The sequence below is a fragment of the Protopterus annectens genome, chromosome 15.part0 (genome assembly GCF_019279795.1).
Source record: "Protopterus annectens isolate FY-2018-M chromosome 15.part0, PAN1.0, whole genome shotgun sequence".
NCBI lineage: Eukaryota > Metazoa > Chordata > Ceratodontiformes > Protopteridae > Protopterus > Protopterus annectens.
Window position 1 is genome coordinate 636783426 of NC_056749.1, and position 21410 is coordinate 636804835.

Genomic DNA, 21410 nt, shown 5'->3' on the forward strand with positions numbered 1-21410 from the left:
CAAAGGGGGAACTTGGAGACATGTACTGGACAGGTCTTTTTTAAACTTTTACAGTCGAGTCCCAGAATTCAAAAAGCCCACCCAACAATCTGTTTACCCTTATTTCTCATGTACATTTCTTGGTGACTCTGGACCTAAAATATACCCTACATAACCATTCATGGAAACCTCAGACACAATAAGGTTTTGTGTTTCCAGTTCTCCTTACCTTTTCTCTTTCAGTAGCTCCAAGGGCATTCACAAAGTGTTTAAAACTAATAACTGCTTTTTGCAGACAAAGACATTCACATTCTTCCATATTTAGACAGTTGCTTTGATTTTACAGGTGGTCTTCAAAATTGTCATTACTATCTGATATTTGTCAGCATTCTGTTTAGGTTTTCACATCAATCTGCAGAAGTCCTCTTTCCTTTTCTCATCACATTTATGGGTTAACCTTTTAGACAGATCTGATAGGTTATCTTCTTCCAGAAAAGACAACTTTTTATCCCAGCCAGTTTCTACAAACAATGACTACAGCAAGGGAGTATCTCAAGATTTTGGGTTGCATGACTTCAACTATTCCCATAATTCCTCTAGCAAGATTACATGAGGAAAATGCAGTGACTTCTTAAATCAGGATCGACACACACTTTCTAAATCACAATGTTCTACTTCGGCAAGTTTGGGTTCCTCTTGCCTTGGTGTCATATTTTGGTGCTTCTCTACTGAAACCCTTATGGAATCTCCTGACACAACTCTCCAGCAAGCCTAATCCAGACGTACACTCCCTTCAGTTACCCATGTGATTTCTTACAACTCCATTGATGGCCAAGGACCCTGTTTACCTGCCAAGGGGTGGTTCAAATACTAACTTCTACCTGAAGTCTGTAACTTGTTTAACATGAAGCAAGTGGTAAAGGGTCTCTTGTTTGCTGGATCCCATTTTCCATTCCAGCCAAAGTGGCATTGGAGTACTTGTCGCGCACTTTTTTTTAACTCAGGATCAAGTAATTCATGATTTTAAGTATATTTGGCGTAAGTTTCTATTTTTCCAAAGAGTATATTCACTTGTCTTTGAATGTACGTAGAGCCTTTATGAAAGATTTTTTTTTGTTAAAACCCACTATGAACGGACTCATGCTTCCTTGGAATTTCAACTTTGTTAACAGTACTAGCACTGCCTCCCTTCAAAACAGTTCGTAAGGCAGAATTAGTCGTTAACATGGCAACCTTTGTTCATTACTTCTGTAAGAACGGTTTCAGAGTTGCACACTTAGAATTCAAATCCTCCATATCCAGTCTTTCACAATGGTGGTATCTTATGGGATGGCCTCTTAAAGGTAGCCAAAAAAAACAAGGTAAATCAGTTTATTAATTCACCTTTTTTCAGGAGAATAGTATTTATTACAATTCTTAGACATGGGCGATTGCCCTTCTATCTCGTTAACACTAAAGATATTCGAAAAAATCTGTTCGCCTTGTGGACCTCATAAACTGGGACAGTAAGTATCTAAAGTCACTTTGTCTAGATGGCTTTCTGAATGCATTGTTTTGTTATTAGGAGTGTAACAGTCAAGCACATTCTTCTAGAGTGGTGTTTCCTCTTGATTATTTTTAAAGGATGTCTCAGTGGATATCATTTGTGCAGTTGCAACATGTGCTTTTGTAGTTCACTAAAACGGATGCAATTTTCAGGCCTAGATCAGTAGTCGTGGGGTTGTTTTTCATGATGTCATCCAAGAGGAAGAGCGTGGGACTCGAGCCTAGTGCTTGAAGTAGGTGGCCTAGGGACATGTAAGGGATGAATGTTGTATACTTATATAATGGTACATTTTCATGATCCATGTCTGACACCTTAAACCCATCCACCTACCTTCCATTTCCATGTTGGTGAAAGCCTAAAGGGGCCGATATAGCAAGACTAGATTTTTATTTTATTGTGTAGGGATTGGTACTTGTTACCATTTATGGAGCACCGTTGAGATTTGGAGAGGAGAGGAAATGCAGAGAATTGTGGGAGCTGGGGAAGGAGTTTGAGCCTGGGAAACTTCATCTGAGCTGACTAGTGCCTCTGGCAGCTAGTTGTAATGGTCGAAATGGGTAATGCATTTTGAGTTTGTGGTTTTAGGCACAGTAATTCAGTTAAATATGGATGATTTCTGACTTAATAAAAAAAACAGAATGTGTGGAATTACTGCAGATGTTCATGCAGATTTAATTTCTTCATGAGTGAATTTTGTGATTGGGGTACATGTTTTCTTGTGCAAGTACATTACCTGTTGCTTGCCTTTGTCTGAAGATGTGATCCCTCAGAAACCTATCAGCCCAGACTTGACTGTTAAGTAACCACATTTAGCCATAAAGAAGTCAGTCTTTCCGGACATAATCTGGTGGTTAGGGTTTCACAATCCAATGCAGTGGATGCCAATTCTACCGCTTACCATTGCAGACTGTTAACTGTGCATGGGTAACTCATTGCCAAACGTTTTAGTTCAGGGTAGGTGGAAGCTCCATTAAGGTCACAACACATTAATGTAAAAAAAATGTAAGCAGATTGGTGGGCATTGAAAACATTCTTAAAGGCCTTACATCCATGTCACTTGTTAATGCATACACATTATACTAGTCAAGTAGTACTAGAATAAGCAAGGAAAGACCTATCCCTTCCCACTTTGCAGTATGACCTTAAAAATCTGTAAACTACACCCTAGTCATACGTGTAGGAAGTAAGCTCTGTAGTAGTAGGTTAATAGATATGTAGTCTGTGTACCATTGTAAGTGGTTTTGTACACAGATCCTGTCAGGTTAATCCATTCAGATTATCAGTACAAGGGTAAAGCCTGTCAGCGATTCACTAAGCTATATGCAAGTTAAAGTGCTAGTCTTGAAAAGTTTTACACTTTTCATTTAGATGTAACTTTCATTTAGGTGTTATTTATTTTTAAATTAAGCGTAGTCCATAATGCATCTGTATTCCCGCTTGCTTATGTGATTTTTTTATCCCTTCCTGTCGCTATAAACTGCCTTGGTTATTCATTGTGTGATAGTGCTTGTAGTGGTTTATTTTTTAGTTTATTAGCAAGAGTAAGGAAGTAACCACTGTTTAGCAGTTTAAATGTTGGAGAATTTAAGAAAAGATTTTTCCAGTTGTAGGCATCCAGTTGACCTTGACTGTGTTATCACAATGATCCCTGTTGCTAGCTAGGTTAATAAAACTCAGTATTAAGCTTTTAGTAGCCACTCTGGTGACATAGAGGGGGTAAAGCCTTGACTATGGCCCTAGTTCGATTAGCTGCTTGAGTGACTGAGTGACAGGGAGGGATGGGCATTAGCACCCTGGGGTCTGTGGGCAAGCTCAATGGGCATTTGCTGTGATGAGTCCTATTATGTTACACTGGTAGGTGTGTCCTAGAGGGATTAAGGACAGAGACATGGCTGAGCTGCTGTGGAGGTGGGCAGACACGCTGCTCTCTCCATTGCATGCCCACTGTCAGCCATACCATTGGGTCCACAAAAGGAAGGGGAAAGCTGGTAGGTCATAAACCAAAAAGATGTCTCCCCTCCCCCGGACGAATGCACAGATGTGACGAGCCCCTGGATTCTTAGCTCGTCAACTTGCTCCGACATGCCAGTTTAAGTCCAGGGGAGAAAGAAAGACACAAGCTGTAGACCTGGTATGGGCAGGTACCGGGGTGCTGAACCCATAATATGAAACACGTTACTGGAAGAAAATGAGACAAAGATTTAAGTACCTATTTTAATAGCCCCTGTTAACTACCAGCCCACAGCCCTCCAGTGACCAGTTATAGCATTTGTTCCTTTGGTGAGGCAAATTCAGATCAACCTGTTTATTTCCTCATAAGTCCAGAGCATGGTACTTGAGGCCATCATAAAAGTAACCATTAGTGGTGTTTTATTGTATCATAACCTATAATCCTCTTGGCTGTCAGGTGTAGTTTGTAATAGCACCCTTTACATTACATATAAATACACTGTTGACCAAGTATAGTTGCAAGTGCAACATATGGGCTTAATGGGCTGACCTCCAGTCATGGCTCAGTGACTGCTGGCATATGCTGCCAAAGCTTCTATTCGTTGTTGGTCTAAGACTTTGCCTGTCCTCATTTGAGATTCATGTCTTAGCCTTAGCAGTTTGCATATTATTGTCCTGCTTCAGTTAATTTTGTTCTACCAGAAAGAAACTTGGTTTTACAGTCATCTTTCCAACAGGCAGCAGTCCATTAGATAGGAAAACAAGCTGCCTCCCCTTCCCATCTCTATGGGAGTACCTCAAGGCTTTATCCTTGGACGCCTGCACTTTATCATATTTACTAATGAACTTAATTCATCCACCACACTAGCCACTATCATTCAATATGCCAGTGATGCCTTTCTTATCAGCTCTGCCCCATCACTCCAAGAACTACAAGCAAAAACAGAAGAATCTCTCCAAGAAATAGAAAAGTACCTATCCAACCATCAACTCATTCTCAACCCCAATACAACTAAGCTTATGGTCTTCTGCAGCAGCAGAACTAAAAATAATCAAACCTGTCTATCTACTCCTCCAATGGTGCAAGTATCGAACCTGTCAGTCAAACTAACCTCCTTGGGGTAACAATAGACGAATGCCTAAAATTCAACAAACGTATAGCAATCACAGTTAAAAAAAAAAAAAAAAAAAAAAAAAAAAAAAGTACACATTAAACGTGGCTCATTGTATAGAGCCAAACCCTTTCTAAAGTATGCCAGATTTTCTACAGCCAGATCCCTTCTTTCCACCCTCCTTTATTGCTAACAAATCTTCAACCTGCATATGGCTGACTTTAACAACCTTGAGAGCTGCTATAGCAAAATAGCCAAGTATGCCATTAACCAGCCCCACAAATACCACCACAGTCCTGTACTTCGTCAACTTAGTTGGCTTGAACTTCCCAACCTTGTAACTCTCAGCCAACTTACCTTAGCACATATCCACAAAACTGATCACTGCCCTGCTCTCTCCAATTTAGTTGAAACTAATACTAACCCAAGGTCCCTAAGATCATCAAACCACTAAAAGTAAAAAAGTCTGAAAACTACTGTGGTGGTGGTCTCTATTCAAATAAAATAGCCAAATCTTGGAACCTGCGTCTCCAGCAAATGCTTAATTACCCCAGCAGTCGCAAATTCAAATTACTCCAACATAGAACATCTTACTAATCACAGGCTATACTCCTACACTCACCCAGGATAACCCCTCTCACCTGACCGACCCTCATACTAACATTACGTGTCCCTTTCTTACACTTCACCATTGTTGCTCTCTCGTGATATCTTACCAATACTTGCTACAAAAAAAGGCATTTATTATCTTCTTATATTCTCTAATCATGTATGAAACTTATCTTTGTATATTTTGTAGGCTCATTGATGATATATTGTCTGTGCTCATTGAAAATGTATTTTCTTCTATCATGTATGTTACTTGCTATGTTATTGCTTTTCTCCTCTGGTCTCTTCTGAAAATGTGTCCCTGGCATAGTCAGATACTATCTGGAAATAAAACTTGTATTCAGACATGTTAAGGTACCATTTGACTCTTGTGCGATTTAACTTTTATACTTGAAAAGATGACTGTATACCCATTTGATCCAGTTCATATAGTAATTCCCTTCCCTGGAAAACTTTTTTTGTTGTAGTGGGGATGTCCGCAAGAAGTTTTGAACTATAGAGGCCTTGGTGTGCCCTTCATGAAAATAGTGTTTCTTTAAGAGCAACTAATCCTTGTTTAATACGCAAGATGGTCTTGGAAGAGACCTTAAAGCTAGGAAGTGCAGTTTCCATTTTACTTCCCAAATCTTTAAACTGTACAACTGTGAAGCTGGACCATCTTTGATTTAATAAAGCGTATTCATTCTTTTTGACAAACTAAAGTAGGATTTATAAGTGGAGAAAAACACTGACAAAAGTGTCTTAAGTGCATTTCTTATTGTTATGACATGTAAGGCAAGTATTACATGCGGTGGTTCTAACTTTCTTCCAGGTGGAGTTACTGGCACATGCATGATTTATTTTAAAAATGTACCACCTTCAGGATACTTTTGAAGTGGACAGTTGGAGTCTGCATCTCTTAGATGTGAAATACATTCATGTTAAACAGCAGTAGTACACTTTTAAGTAGCCTGCTCTAACATCTTTCAGTGCCCACGGATTTCTGGATGGTACACAGAGCTTAACTGCTATAATATTGTCTCAAAGGTTGGATGGTGACCTTAATGGTACATCTCCAGGAGAGGAGTATTACTTGTGTTAAGGAATTTAGTTGTGCTAGTTCACTGTCTAATCAACCTGTCAAAAGCAATTTCTTTGTGACATACTAGTAAAGGTTCAGTTCACTGACTGGACTGAATCTGATTGTTTCTGCATTGGTTTCATATGATACCAGCATGAAACTGACATATTCCTCCTATTGTGACAGTCACATTACACTGCTGGAAAAAGCTACCAATAAGAGGGTGCAAGGTACGAGATGTAAATGATTATGATCGGGTCAACGATCATAACCGGGTTGTGTGTTGGAGACATGGATGCCAAGAAGTTCACCTCAAGAGCAAAGCTTGAGAGATTAATTTCATCCTCCAGATCGAGAACACATAATAGGTTATAATCAAGCACCTGTTCATTATTCTTTGTTGTGCATGGAGCTTTATCTGCACCATGTACTACTACTTAAAAAGATTGCCAAGTGTTTTGCTAGCCTTCAAAGTTGTAAAACATTGTGAGCAGTGTCAGAAAGTCAGTAGCACACCATTACCAAAAGATATGTTTTTAATTCTGTTGCTGTGGTTTGCTGGTCAGTACTAGGTAACAGATTTGACTGCCTAGTATGATACCTGATCTTAAGTGAAGCAAAGAGTGCTTAACAATTAAGATCCGGCTTGTACCATAAAAATGCTTATTTGTCTTTGTCTACATATCTGAGCGTTGTCACCATGCTTCATTCACTACATAAAAGATTGAGTCAATGATCATAACCTGTTTTTTGTGTGTGAGACATGGATGCCAAGAAATTCACCCCGCGTGAAGCTAGAGAGGTGAATCTTGGCATCCATATAAAGAACACGCAATTTAGAATTATGATTGGAGTTCTAAACGTAATTCTTTGTAGTACATGGAGATTTATCTGTTCCATGTACTACTAGTTACAGTGAAAAAAAGAGAGAAAAAATGCGAAGTGTTTTGCTGGCTTTCAAAGCTGTAAAGCAGTTGGCGAGTGTTGTCAGGATGTACAAGCCTGTTCTTTACATTTACATTCATCTTGCAATCCCTCCCAACTGTCTAGATTTTTGCCTCATGCTTAGTCTGTTCTTAGTGTGTGGTTTTCATACAAATTACTGAGGATTGAAGATGTTAAATGACATAAATTTAGAATGTTCTTAGTGTTTCACTGTTGCAGTCATCACACTTGGGTTATACCAGACACTTAATATTTCTGTGTCGGTTGCTGTCTCTCCAGAACTGACGTCAGAATGTCAGGGGTATAAAAAACAGCCGACACCATTACATCAGTCTTTCTTGCCGAGGAGCCCAAAGCAGAAGCAGTTCGCACGAGTGCCGGTTGGCCGCTACCTGAGTTTTCATTTCTGAATTGAATCATCCTGAAGTCTTCTAAAGCCAAGTACTCCATTGGGGATCCTTTTTTTCTTGCTCTAACCGATGTCAGAAAGTTAACAATTGTCTCACCTGTGAAAAAAATATACCACACCGAGATTTTCATTCTTACTGCGTCACCTGTTTAGGCCCAGACCATGACGTTCCTCGCTGTCGGTTTTGTGCTATGACCAACGCCCAAACTATTCATTGTCAGGCCCTTTTTGTCGCTAAATACTTTCGCTCTCTATCTATGTATTCCGAAATGGCTTCAGTAAGCCATCCTATCATGCGAAAAAAACATAAGGATAAAGACAGACCGCACAGGTCCAAAACTGCTGACACTTCCGTTAAGTTAATCGCCAGTTCAGCGGTACTCTGAGGCACTTTTGCAGTCCCTAATGCCCACTTCGATGGATTTGCATGCCGCTACTGAGACCTGTTCAGAGTCCGGTATGCCACGAGACTCGTGACTACAGAACCTGCAGATGTCTCTACCTTGGATGGATTTGGAACCGGTGAGCAGGCACTGGCTTCTGAGGAAGTTCTTCGGATTGCAGATACTCAACACAAACCGACCCAATCTCAAGCACCTGCTTCCTTGCCACAATCTCAAATGCTTAAAATGGCAGAAGACCTGATCATGCTGATTAGGTGAAGCCAGCCTTCCCCTGCTAAGAGAAAAAGGGACTTGTCCCCAGCAGCTTTAACTGACCAAGAGTCCGACGACTCTGACGTTTCTGAATATGAAGACATGCCTTTATCTGCTTATGAGGATTCAGATGAAGAGGAATCCATTCCCTCTGCTTCTCCTCCAGAGGATTTTTCTTTTGGTGAAACCCTTCATACTTTGAGAGCATTTCCACTGGGAATGCCAGGATTATCCTCAATCCAAAAAGAGATAGAGAATTTTTAGATTTGCCACAACATAGACCCTTGGCTATACCTCCTGTTCTGGGTGATGTCTTTATGGAATCCAGTCTGACTCCTGATATTTTACCCCCTGCTCCAAGGAAACCAGACAGGTACTACAGAGTTCCTGACTCTCACAAATTTCTTTTCAAAAATCCTTCTGCTGACCCAGAGGTCATTTCCCAAGGGCCCTTCGGACAGGGATTCCTGAGCTTTAGACAGATGGGGTAAAAAAGTATACACCTCTGCAACTATAGACATTAGAGCATTGAATTGCCAGTTTCACATGCTGAAATACCAACAGCATATTATGGAACTTATTAAGCAAAAATGATCTACCTTTACAGACTGTGCAGAAAATCAAGAATTACAAGAGCTTATTCATTCTGCAAGCCAGGTCAGCAAGCATACCTTGCAATGTGGGTTTTACACCCCAGAAGCATCTTGCAGGGCAGCAGACACTGATTCTGTACTGAGAAGGCATGCTTGGCTCAAGGAACAGACCTTGCCAGACCAGGTCAAATCAAAATTACTAGACACCCCTTTGAATAAAATAAACACCAAACCTCTCACGCAAAGCTATGCACGGCCAACCAAACTACGAAGCAACACAACGGCCAGCAATATTTGTTCCAAAAAGGTTTTATTGAGCTGTAAAAATCACAACAGGATATAAAAATATCCCAGGCTCCAAACCGGTTTCGGTATGACCTTCTTCAGTGGAGCACACAAAATAGAAAAAGTAGGGAACACCAACAGAGCACCTAACACTATTTATTTATAGTGTACGCAAGTCATGCAATATCCAATCAATAGATTGTTTATATAGTGGTCTACTAAGAGCTTACCTACCAACTTAACATATGAATACATAATAATGTATTCAAAATTCAAATTAAGCAAAAATGTAAATTTATGTGACAAATAACTAAATATATATATTATATATAGTTAAATTTACATATTCAGTCTAAATGTGTACAACAAAAATTACATCCACATTTGTACAATAATGATACTGTCAACCATATAGTATAGGACTATGTGCTTATCGATAAACAGTCATCAGTGCAACACAACTCACATATTTGGGCTTAACAAATTCTGTCTTTACACAACCAGAGTCCTACTAAATTGCATGTAATCATAAATGGTCATTAATACCTGGGGGAAATAAAGCCCCAAGATGTATGATCCAATATTTCTCTTTGTGTGTAAGTATATTTTCCCACCCCTGTTGATGACTTCTGTCACCCACTATTCGATCGATTATGGTAAACATAAACTTGGCAGTAGGATGTTTGACTGTATGTTGATAAAGGGCATTTGTGATTTTTCTTATTTCTAATATTGCTTCTATGTTCCCTTATCCTAATCCTCAGTGACCGGGAAGTTTTCCCCACATAAAAAGAAGAACATTGGCAAGTCGCAAGATAGATGACCCAACTCGTGGAGCAGTTACCAAAAATCCTTAAATCATATACCTTACTGGTATTGGCACTACTAAACTGTTTGGTTTTATTTACCTGACTACATGACATGCAATGCCCACAAGGGACAGTGCCCACTAATTCTGTACCAGTCATTGTTAATTGTCTGTATCTGGCCCCTCCACTTCCGTGATGTTTATAGTGTGAAAAGATTGAACCTAGAGTTTTGCCTCTTCTATAAGAGAATTGGCAACGTGTGCCCAAATGTTGTCTGAGTGTCATTAGCCAACAAGATATTCCAATTCCTTTCCATGATTCCTCTGATAATCTGATTGTTTCTGCCATATGTGGTGACAAATCTCAAAACACCATCACCTTTCTTTTTCTGATGATCCTGGTATTCAAGAAGCTGTCTCCTGGTATAGTTGTCAGAGCAATATTTAGCAGATCTGATGTCAAATTCAGCATAACCTCTATCAAGGAACCTATTCGTGAGATCTGAACTGGCCACCTCATAGTCTTCAACAGTGGAATTGATCCGTTTGACCCGACGAAACTGTGATTTAGGGATGTTCCGGACAGTGTGGCGGGGATGCATACTGGAAGCATGTAGCAACGTATTGTATTCTGGATATTTTCTATATATTTTTGTGCCTAAGGTGTTATCAGGCTTTCTATAAACATTCACATCTAAAAATTCAATAGATGTGAGGTTGCTATTAACTGTAAATTCAATGCCCCAAATATTGCTGTTGAGATAATCAACAAATTCCTTAAGGTATTCACTATCTGCCCGCCACACCATCCAACAATCATCAAGATATCTTCGCCAAATATCCATTTCCACTATATAAATGTTGTGAGATGCATCATATATTAAATATTCTTCCAAGTAGGCCATGAAAAGGTCTGCATATATTGGAGCAAAAGATGCTCCCATTGCCGTGCCTTGTAGTTGCCAGTAACATTCTCCTTGGAAGTAAAATATGTTTTTATTAAGAACATGCTCACACATACAGATCAAAAGAGTATTGAAACCAGGTGGATATGGATTAGTTTTTTCAAGCCAAAATAGTGCTTGAAGTCCTGCCCAATGCGGAATACTGGTGTATAATGATTTGGTTACTGGTTACTCTGTACACTGGATGTAAAATCATTATACACCAGTATTCCGCATTGGGCAGGACTTCAAGCACTTCAATTTTGGCTTGAAAAAACTAATCTATATCCACCTGGTTTCAATACTCTTTTGATCTGTATGTGTGAGCATGTTCTTAATAAAAACATATTTTACTTCCAAGGAGAATGTTACTGGCAACTACAAGGCACGGCAATGGGAGCATCTTTTGCTCCAATATATGCAGACCTTTTCATGGCCTACTTGGAAGAATATTTAATATATGATACATCTCACATTTATATCATGGAAATGGATATTTGGCGAAGATATCTTGATGATTGTTGGATGGTGTGGCAGGCAGATAGTGAATACCTTAAGGAATTTGTTGATTATCTCAACAGCAATATTTGGGGCATTGAATTTACAGTTAATAGCAACCTCACATCTGTTGAATTTTTAGATGTGAATGTTTATAGAAAGCCTGATAACACCTTAGGCACAAAAATATATAGAAAATATCCAGAATACAATACGTTGCTATGAGCTTCCAGTATGCATCCCCGCCACACTGTCCGGAACATCCCTAAATCACAGTTTCGTCGGGTCAAACGGATCAATTCCACTGTTGAAGACTATGAGGTGGCCAGTTCAGATCTCACGAATAGGTTCCTTGATAGAGGTTATGCAGAATTTGACATCAGATCTGCTAAATATTGCTCTGACAACTATACTAGGAGACAGCTTCTTGAATACCAGGATCATCAGAAAAAGAAAGGTGATGGTGTTTTGAGATTTGTCACCACATATGGCAGAAACAATCAGATTATCAGTTGAATCATGGAAAGGAATTGGAATATCTTGTTGGCTAATGACACTCTTAGACAACATTTGGGCACACGTTGCCAATTCTCTTATAGAAGGGGCAAAACTCTAGGTTCAATCTTTTCACACTAGAAACATCACGGAAGTGGAGGGGCCAGATACAGACAATTAACCATGACTGGTACAGAATTAGTGGGCACTGTCCCTTGTGGGCATTGCATGTCATGTAGTCAGGTAAATAAAACCAAACAGTTTAATAGTGCCAATACCAGTAAGGTATATGATTTAAGGATTTTTGGTAACTGCTCCACGAGTTGGGTCATCTATCTTGCGACCTGCCAATGTTCTTCTTTTTATGTGGGGAATACTTCCCGGTCACTGAGGATTAGGATAGGGGAACATAGAAGCAATATTAGAAATAAGAAAATCACAAATGCCCTTTGTCAACATACAGTCAAACATCCTACTGCCAAGTTTATGTTTACCATAATCGATCGAATAGTGGGTGACAGAAGTCATCAACAGGGGTGGGAAAATATACTTAGACACAAAGAGAAATATTGGATCATACATCTTGGGGCTTTATTTCCCCCAGGTATTAATGACCATTTATGATTACATGCAATTTAGTAGGACTCTGGTTGTGTAAAGATAGAATTTAAGCCCAAATATGTGAGTTGTGTTGCACTGATGACTGTTTATCGATAAGCACATAGTCCTATACTATATGGTTGACAGTATCATTATTATACAAATGTGGATGTAATTTTTGTTGTACACATTTAGACTGAATATGTAAATTTAAGTATATATAATATATATATTTAGTTATTTGTCACATAAATTTACATTTTTGCTTAATTTGAATTTTGAATACATTATTATGTATTCATATGTTAAGTTGGTAGGTAAGGTCTTAGTAGATCACTATATAAACAATCTATTGATTGGATATTGCATGACTTGCGTACACTATAAATAGTGTTAGGTGCTCTGTTGGTGTTCCCTACTTTTTCTATTTTGTGTGCTCCACTGAAGAAGGTCATACCAAAACCGGTTTGGAGCCTGGGATATTTTTATATCCTGTTGTGATTTTTACAGCTCAATAAAGCCTTTTTGGAACAAATATTGCTGGCCGTTGTGTTGCTACCCCTTTGAATAAAGACAGTTCGTTTGGCACCAAAGCAGAAGATGTTCTAAAAAAGATGGAAGAAAAAGCCAGGTCTATGCAGACTAAGTTTTTTTGCAGGTGCAGCCTCCAAGGTTCAGTAGGCATTGCCCCTCAAAACATTGGTCCTTTCCAGGCCCCTCAAGGCCATCTCAAACTAGACCCAGGGGAAACAGACCCCCCCCAGATTACAGTCTCAGGGTATGCAGAGATCTAAGCAATGGAGTACCTCCACTTCTAAACCAGGATGTGCTAAGCCAACCCTTTACAGAAAGAATTCACAATGACTTGTCAACTCCACTCCTCACCTCTGCCCAATTGCTCGTGCCCCTAGGAGGAAAACTTGCCCACCATGCAGAAAACTGGACCGCCATCACCAAAGACCAATGGGTCCACAACTCTGTATCCCAGAGGTACAAATTTTGCTTCCACACACTGCCAACCCCGAAAGGGTTCCTAGACCTTCCTCTGAACTAGTCTCTCCATAAGGGCAATTCAACCTGTTCCTGCAGAACAGATAGGTCAATGGTTTTATTCCAGACTTTTCCTGGTACCCAGAAAAGAGGGCAGTTGGTGCCCAATCCTAGATCTTTCCATTCTAAACACCTTCCTGGTGATACTAAAATACAAAATTCTCACCCTTCAGCAGCTTTTTCCTATGCTGTCCAAAGAGGCCTGGCTAGTCACCCTAGACCTAAAAGAAGCCTATCTGCACATCCCTATCAGGGAATCATGCAGGAAATGTCTACGTTTCAGGGCAGGATCTATGCATTAGCAGTTCCCTGCACTTCCCTTTGGCTTATCCACTGCTCCCAGAGTCTTCACAAAATGCCTGGCTCCAGCCATTGCCTATTGCAGACAGAGAAACATTCAAATATACCCTTACTTGGACGATTGCCTGATTCAGGCAGACAGGAAAAGCTGATGCAGCACCTGACATTTGTAAAGAAACTTCTAACCTCCCTGGGGTACACTATCAGTGAAAAGAAATCAAAACTAGTACCCAGTTGAAAGATTGTATTCCTGGGAGCAAGCTTGGACACAGCCTCCCAGATGGCATTTCTTACTCCAGAGAAACAAGCCTATCATAACAGGCTACTTCACTCAAATGGCCACCAGAACCCAGCTTATCCGCAATGAATATCCTGCATTCTCTAGGGTTCATGGCCTCTTGCATTCTGCTAATTCCATATGCCACACAGCATATGAGGAAACTTCAAAGGTACTTAAAAAGTATTTGGTGCCAACATTCTCAGGACCTGGAAACCACCATACCTATTGTACCTTATTTAAGGACAGAGTTTCTTTGGTGGGCAGTAACATGCAGCCACAAAGGGCTTCCCTTTACACAACTCCACGCCGCCCAGACCCTAACCACAGATGCATCAGACTATGCCTGGGGGGCACATCTGGGAGACAAGTGCATTTAGGGCCACTGAACCCCAAGTTAAATTCATCTGCACATCAACCAAAAATAGATGCTAGCTTTTCAGCTTGCTCTGACAGCATTCTGATCCCTTCTCTCACCAGGTCCTCTGCTAATAAAAACAGACAACACCACAGTTTTGTGGTACATCAACAAGCAGAGGGGAACCCACTCTGAAGGCTAGCCATGACACTGTGGAACACGGCATTGGACATGCAGATCCATCTGCAAGCTCAATTCCTGCCAGGCAAGCAAAACTCTCTGGCAGGCGACTTACGCAGAAATCTCCTAGATCCACACGAGTGGCAATTAAATCCCAGCACTTTCAGCCTGTTAACCCAGGAAATGGGGGGATACCAGAGGTGGACCTTTTTGCCTCCCCCTACAATCACCAGATCAGCAAATTCTGCACCAGGACACCACACAGCAGAGCATAGAAAGTGGATGCCCTATCCTTCCAGTGGGTAAACCTCTCAGTTGATGCCTTTTCCCCCTCTGCCTCTTCTTTCAAAAATATTACTCAAGATAAGACAGGGCAGACACCAGGACAACACACATCAGAGCATGGAAAGCGGATGCCCTATCCTTCCAGTGGGTAAACCTTTCAATTGATGCATTTCCCCGTCTGCCTCTTCTTTCAAAAATACTACTCAAGACTGGACAGACCAAGGGCAATCCTGATTGCTCCAGACTGGCCACGACAGCTCTGGTACCCAGTAGCCTGTCACTGGTGCCACCATGGTATCTACCTCAGATCCCAACCCTCCTCACTCAGCAGGAGGGACAGATCCTGCATCCACAACTGCAAACCCTGAACCTTGCAGCCTGGCTTATTCTTTGAATTCTCCCCCAGTGACCAGCCTAAGCAGGCAGGTACTGGACGTCATTCTGGAAGCCAGAAAACCCAGTACAAGGAAATCCTATGCTAAGTGGAAAAGGTATTGTTCCTGGATTCAGTGTAAAGGAGCAGACACTGCTCTGCCCTCCTTAACTCTAATCCTGGATTATCTAGCAGATCTACTACACAGAGGCCTTTTCTTCTCTTCTATTAAGATCCATGCCCCCATCTCTGCTCGTTACAACACTGAGCCACCTCTCTTCTCTCACCCTCTCAAACAGTTAGTGAGAGGGGCCAACAATTTAAGGACACCAAGGAGAGCACCCACCCTGGCTTGGGACCTTAACTTTGTACTGGAAAAGCTCACGCTCTCCCTCTTTGAACCTGCAGCGTCAGCAGAGTTAAAATTCCTCTCTTGGAAAACAGCCTTGCTTCTGGCCATCACTTCAGCTAGAAGAGTGTTTGAGCTACAGGCGCTTATGGTTGTGGAGAACCCTTCATTATTTTTCATGCTGACAGGGTCTCCCTCAGAACTAACCCTACAATGGTGTCCAGTGTAACTCTCAACCAATCTGTCTATTTGTCAACCTTCTTTCCCAATCCTCAACGTAAAGGGGATAGGATCCTGCACTCTTTAGATGTACACAGCTTAGATTCTACCTTGACAGGACTAAGCCCTTCAGAAAATCTGACCAGCTACTACTCAGCTTTGCACCTAGGGCAGAAGGCAAGGCCATATCTAAACAAACTATTTCCAAATGGATAGCACACTGTATACATTTCTGTTACAAACACCATGGGAAACCAACCCCTTAGGGGGTCAGAACACATTCTACCAGAGCAACCTCTACCTCTACAGCATTCCCCAGGGGAGTCTCTACCAGGGACATTCTGGAAGCTGCTACCTGGAGTTCTGTTCATACCTTCACCAAGCATTACCACCTGCCTATCTTTTCCAAGTCCAGGGCAGGTTTTGGTACAGCAGTCCTGCAGGGCATACTGGCCAGCCCCATCTCTTCTTGACTGCCTCCATCCATTCTTCAGCTTTGGGAATCAACCCAAGTGTGATGACTGCAACAGTGAAACACGAAGAACATGGTACAGTTGTGTACACTTATGCACTTAGGTAAATGTAGATGTTAGAGTGTATTCACTGTTGTAGTCCTGGTTTACCCTCCAGCCCCAATCCCTCTCTCTCTGCTTCTATTAAATGTATTACTTACCCCTTACAGGGCTATTGGTTTTTACGATTTACTCATGTTTTTTCCACCGCAACTTAGCTCCCTATTTGGGGCAAGAAAAACTGATGTCATGGCATTGACTGCCTGTTTTTATACCCCTGACGTCAGCCCAGAGACTTGGTATTCGGGCCGACTGAGGGCTACCTGCAGGCAGATAACCCAAGTGTGATGACTGCAACAGTGAGTGCACTCGAACATCTACATTTATGGTAAGTGTTCACAACTACTTTTCGGAGTTTGTATCCTTCAGAAAATGCGAGTCGACTTTGTATCCTTCAGAAAATGCAGGCGCAAACTCATCCTGTTCTAGTAACTTTCTAAGTTTATAACAGGATGTCAGGATACGTTGCTAACAGACAGCAACAAACCTTTGTCTGCTGCTGTCAATTTCTTGTCAGTACTGGCAGAATTTAGTGCCTAGCCCGAGATCTGAACTTAGTAACATAAGTAGGGGAGGTGCTTAACATTTAAGATTCTCTCTAGCCACTCTAGCGCATAAAAGGTCTGTCTTTTTACAAATGTTGGAGAGTCAGCACCATGCTCCACGCACTACAGCAGTGTTATGAATTGTCTGGTGACAATAACATTTAAGATTTATTGTTCAGCATCTCATTCATTTGCACTTTTCCTGAGTTTCATCCCCCAGCTGGGTTTTAATTGTTACACCGCAGTATTTCTGAAGATATACATGCCGATCTAATATGTATTGTTACCTTAGGTGCCCTGTAGAACTTTCCTTTCTTTGAATTCTTGTAGATTTCATGTTGTTGTAATATAGTCTTTTGTAAATAAGTGGTAAAAAGTATGAATTATATAACTTTTATTAGTGTTTCTGCCACTTTACACAAGTGGTGGTTTTTAAAGACTAGCTCCATCTTGTGTTAATTTTACATCTCTTGCATGTTCTGTTCATAGTACAAACAGAATCTGCTATAACCCTTGCACACTGATTGAAATGGGTCCACCATGGATCATTCTACTACCCTGGTTAACAAGTGCATAAGTGAAATCATAGTGCTGGGAATCTGTGACTTAAGTCCAAAAGGGTACTCAAAATGAAGCGCTGTACAACGATGGCCAATGAAGTACGATTCTCTTAAGAAATAAGTAGAGTAATTAAACAATATAAAACTTATAAAAGTGTGCATATATATAAAGAATTGCATGAATTTCCAGTGCTTCAATTAAATGCACTTACAAGATATCCATGCTGTGAATGCAGTTACACTGTAGCGAAATGATGGTTTCAAGGTGTCCAATCTTTCAAGTCTGATATACAAAGTATCCACACTGAAGATGATGTAGCTGCTGTAAAACTATAGCAAACTGTAATTACAACTTAACCAAACAGCTTTGTTTCATTTTGAGTACTGTTGTTACTTGTTACTGATAGCTGTACATTAGCATTAGGAGGTACGCTCATTTTAAGTCCAAAAGGGGGTCACAGTGCTAAATTAGTTACATTTGCATAAGCTTGCAAGTGTGCTTATGGATACATCTGTCAGTTCCGCTGCATTTTAATTGATGTATAAAAGTTGTAGTGCCTCTAAAACTTAAAACATTGTTCAGCATCGAAGGTACTGAAAAGAAACTACATACCTTAGTTATTGTCATTTATTTTGGCCAGCCCTATTTGAATGCAGCAGAGTCTTAGTATTCACTTGGTTGCTTTAGTGAAATGCACTTTTGAAGTGTTTTAACATGTTCAGAGCTTTCTTAAAAAATGTTGTTCATCTTTTAAACAGCCACAGTGGAATGCTATAATCCCAGAACAAACGAATGGACATATGTTGCAAAAATGAATGAACCTCATTATGGTCATGCTGGAACTGTATATGGAGGATTAATGTACATTTCAGGTAAGCTTCTAAATGGTACCTAACAGTTGAAAAATATGCTTTCTTCAAAAAAAAAGTAACTGTGGCCGTTTTTAATTGAGTGGCCTATCCCACTGTTTGTTTTCATTTAATTGTGTTTTGGTACTGGTAAGTGAAGGTAAGCGTGCTGCCATGTGTGCTTTAACTGTATACAGTCCTCCTATGGCTCATCACAGAGCTCCAAAGAAATAGGCCATTTTGGTAAATCAGACAAATAAGTTTCTTAGGCAGGTGGGAGGTCACAGTGGTTAAAGTACATGTTAACATAATGGTGGAAAGGAACGCAGAGAGAATCTCAGAGAGTCACTGGCATTTAGTTTTTGAATGGATTCACCTTACTGCTGAGGGAATATTTGGTAAGGACAGACTTGAAGAGCAAGAATTGAAGGGGGCACCTATTGCGTAAAAAGAGGTTATTTGTAGACTAATTTAAAGAAGTACTCCAGTAGAAAGCATGTATGAAGAGGCCCTGGAATGGGGGCACATAGTGCAGTGCAGGTAATCAGAATTCAATAATGCCTGTAACACTCTACAAGAAAAGGTTGTGTAAAAGCAGCTGCAAAGCGACGAGCTGCAGAACCTTGCACAAATGTGATGAATCTTTAGTCTTCTTTTGAATTCTGTAAACAGAGATTGTTATTGGTGAATTGTTTTCTCTGCGACTCTAATCATCCAGCCCTAGACTTCTCAGTTACTGCTTAAAACAGTCTGATTCCGACCTTGATACATTTTTCAGTTTTCTGTCATTAACTAGTCTCTGGACTTTGCACCCCCCCCCCCTTTTGCTAGTTTACGCTTTGTTGTCATGCATAAGGCTAATATGTCATTACTCAGTCTTGCAGCACTCTGTTTTTTTCTGACTCTTATAATTTGGATCTTGATTATAACTTCCATTTGTGAAGAAGTTCCTACATTTGATGCCTAAATTGCAAATACTATTGCCTTCAGTGTGTTCAAGCCATTAACAGATCACTAGATTGAGTACAGCTGCTGTTGTCCGCTGCCTGGGAGCAGTGTGCGATATGAGCTGCAGTAAATGTCAGAGGTTTAGAATGGCCATTTATAGAAAACAAGGGACAGAAGATAGTGCTGTCTCGACTGCAAATAGATGGCAGCTGTAAAATGCTGTATCCCACAGGGACTGAAAAAGTGCTCTCTGCAGTCCTGGCCTTGATAGTTGAATGAAGTGAGAAGGACTTGGAGATCAGTTATTCAGTCATATCCTCTTCCTGCTGCACTAATGATATTGCTTTACAGCCCTCATGATTTGTGAGCTCCCTCTTGAGTAAAGTGGGTGCAGATGTTTTAGAACAGTCATTGGACAGCAGTTTGTAGCAGTAGCGCTCTGTCTTAATGACCATCATGGAGTGTGTGTTGGATTGACCACATCACTTCATGTTCCAGGAGTCTGAGCATCTTGATTTCCCAGATTACATGTGGAGCAGTCCTTCAGTTCCCTGGTGCTGAATGATGGTTGTGATTGATGGGGAGCTTTCCTCCCAATAGTAACCTCAACACCCTGTCAAGTGGTGTACAGTGCACCCATAAGGGTAAAGGAGAATTCCCCCAGTTCCTGCTGTGCCTATTGGTCTCACAATGGTTGCCCAAAGATTATATTTTCAGCTTTCAGATGTGTATTGGGAGCTGTTGTGTACATGGGGACGTATCCTGAGGGAACACTGGCTGGCACCAGTGCTAGGATCTGTGAAGTCTCAAGTCAGTGTGTTGCTTCTCATGTGCGAATGTTCTTTGAGTCAATATTGGAGTACTGATTCTTGGAACTTCCTGCCAGGCAGAAGCCCATAGCCAGCCTGATTTCCAGAGTCTGTTCGTAATCCCTAGATAATGGACATCCGAGGTCTGGACATCGGGGTATAAGAGGGGCATCTGTTGGCTCCATCTCATTCTTTATAGCCAAACAGTCAGATGCACTACAATATTTTGGCTGGCTCATTTTTCTCCAGAGTTTTTTACAACCAGTTTTCCAGATAAGTACCCCTTTGGGGAATTTTTTTCTTCTGGTTAAGGTTCAAAAAGGTTAACTACTTGAAGTGTAGGAAATAAATTCCATATAAAGACTTTACATTCTTTGTGTGTTTTGTTTTGGGCCTCAGCACATTTCTAGTTATCGGGATTGTCTTAGGTTTCAAGCTAAGGGCCCATAAGAGAAGGGCCAAAGTTCTCGCAACCCACATGGAGTCCTTGGACCATGTTCCTTCTGCTGCTTCTCTTTCATAGGCTTCTGCTACTACTTTGCCGAAGAAAAGCAGAGAGACAGACTAAGGAAGAGGATTCAGACAACTACGATCATTGTGTCTGCATCCAAGTTGGCAGACTTTGAGGCACTTTTGCAGCTCCCAGATCAAAACTACCAGGCCCAAGCCCTCTGACATGACCTCTTGTGAAGCCACCATGGCAGCAGGCCAGTAAATTTTGCTTTCACTGATGTTGGCATCTTTTGGATTTGAAAATGCTTAGCAGGCTTCGCTTCTCATGTCTGAGCAGTGGTCACGGGGGAGATGGTCCATCTTCCATGGTTGCTTTTGCAGGAACATACGCAAATAATCCAGATCATGGCCACTGTCACCCAACTGCATATGGACTCCTCTCTTTCTAAATCGTCCCCTAAACCAAGGAGACCAGTTATCAACCCCTACAACCTGGGTAGGACCTCAGAATCCCCTTGCTCAGGAATTCATGGCCTTTATGAAAACTAGACAGACTAGCCAAGCACTACAGACTACTTCTGAAGCCTCTGCCAGTACTCGAAGGAATGGTGTTTCTTTTCAGGAGGAATCTGATTCTTCTGGATTTGAGGATAAGGAATCATCTTAATCTGAACACCTTCACCCTCAGTGCTACTCTTATTAAGGCAATACTCTCTCTCCTTCTCCCTCAGAAGATTTATCTTTTGGGGATACCTTGGGTTTTTATTAAAAAATTTGGTGGAAATTTTGGGTTT

At 40.9% G+C, this 21410-nt stretch overlaps 1 protein-coding gene across 3 annotated transcripts in view; it reads left to right on the forward strand.

Annotated features, from left to right (window-relative positions):
- The window catches only part of LOC122789967 (kelch-like protein 13), a 419724-nt gene that overhangs the window by 370653 nt on the left and 27661 nt on the right, over positions 1-21410 (forward strand). For all 3 annotated transcript variants that reach the window (XM_044057468.1, XM_044057467.1, XM_044057469.1), the window contains exon 6: positions 18317-18430. In XM_044057468.1, coding sequence (XP_043913403.1) covers positions 18317-18430 — 114 coding nt within the window. The remainder of the gene's footprint in view (positions 1-18316; positions 18431-21410) is intronic.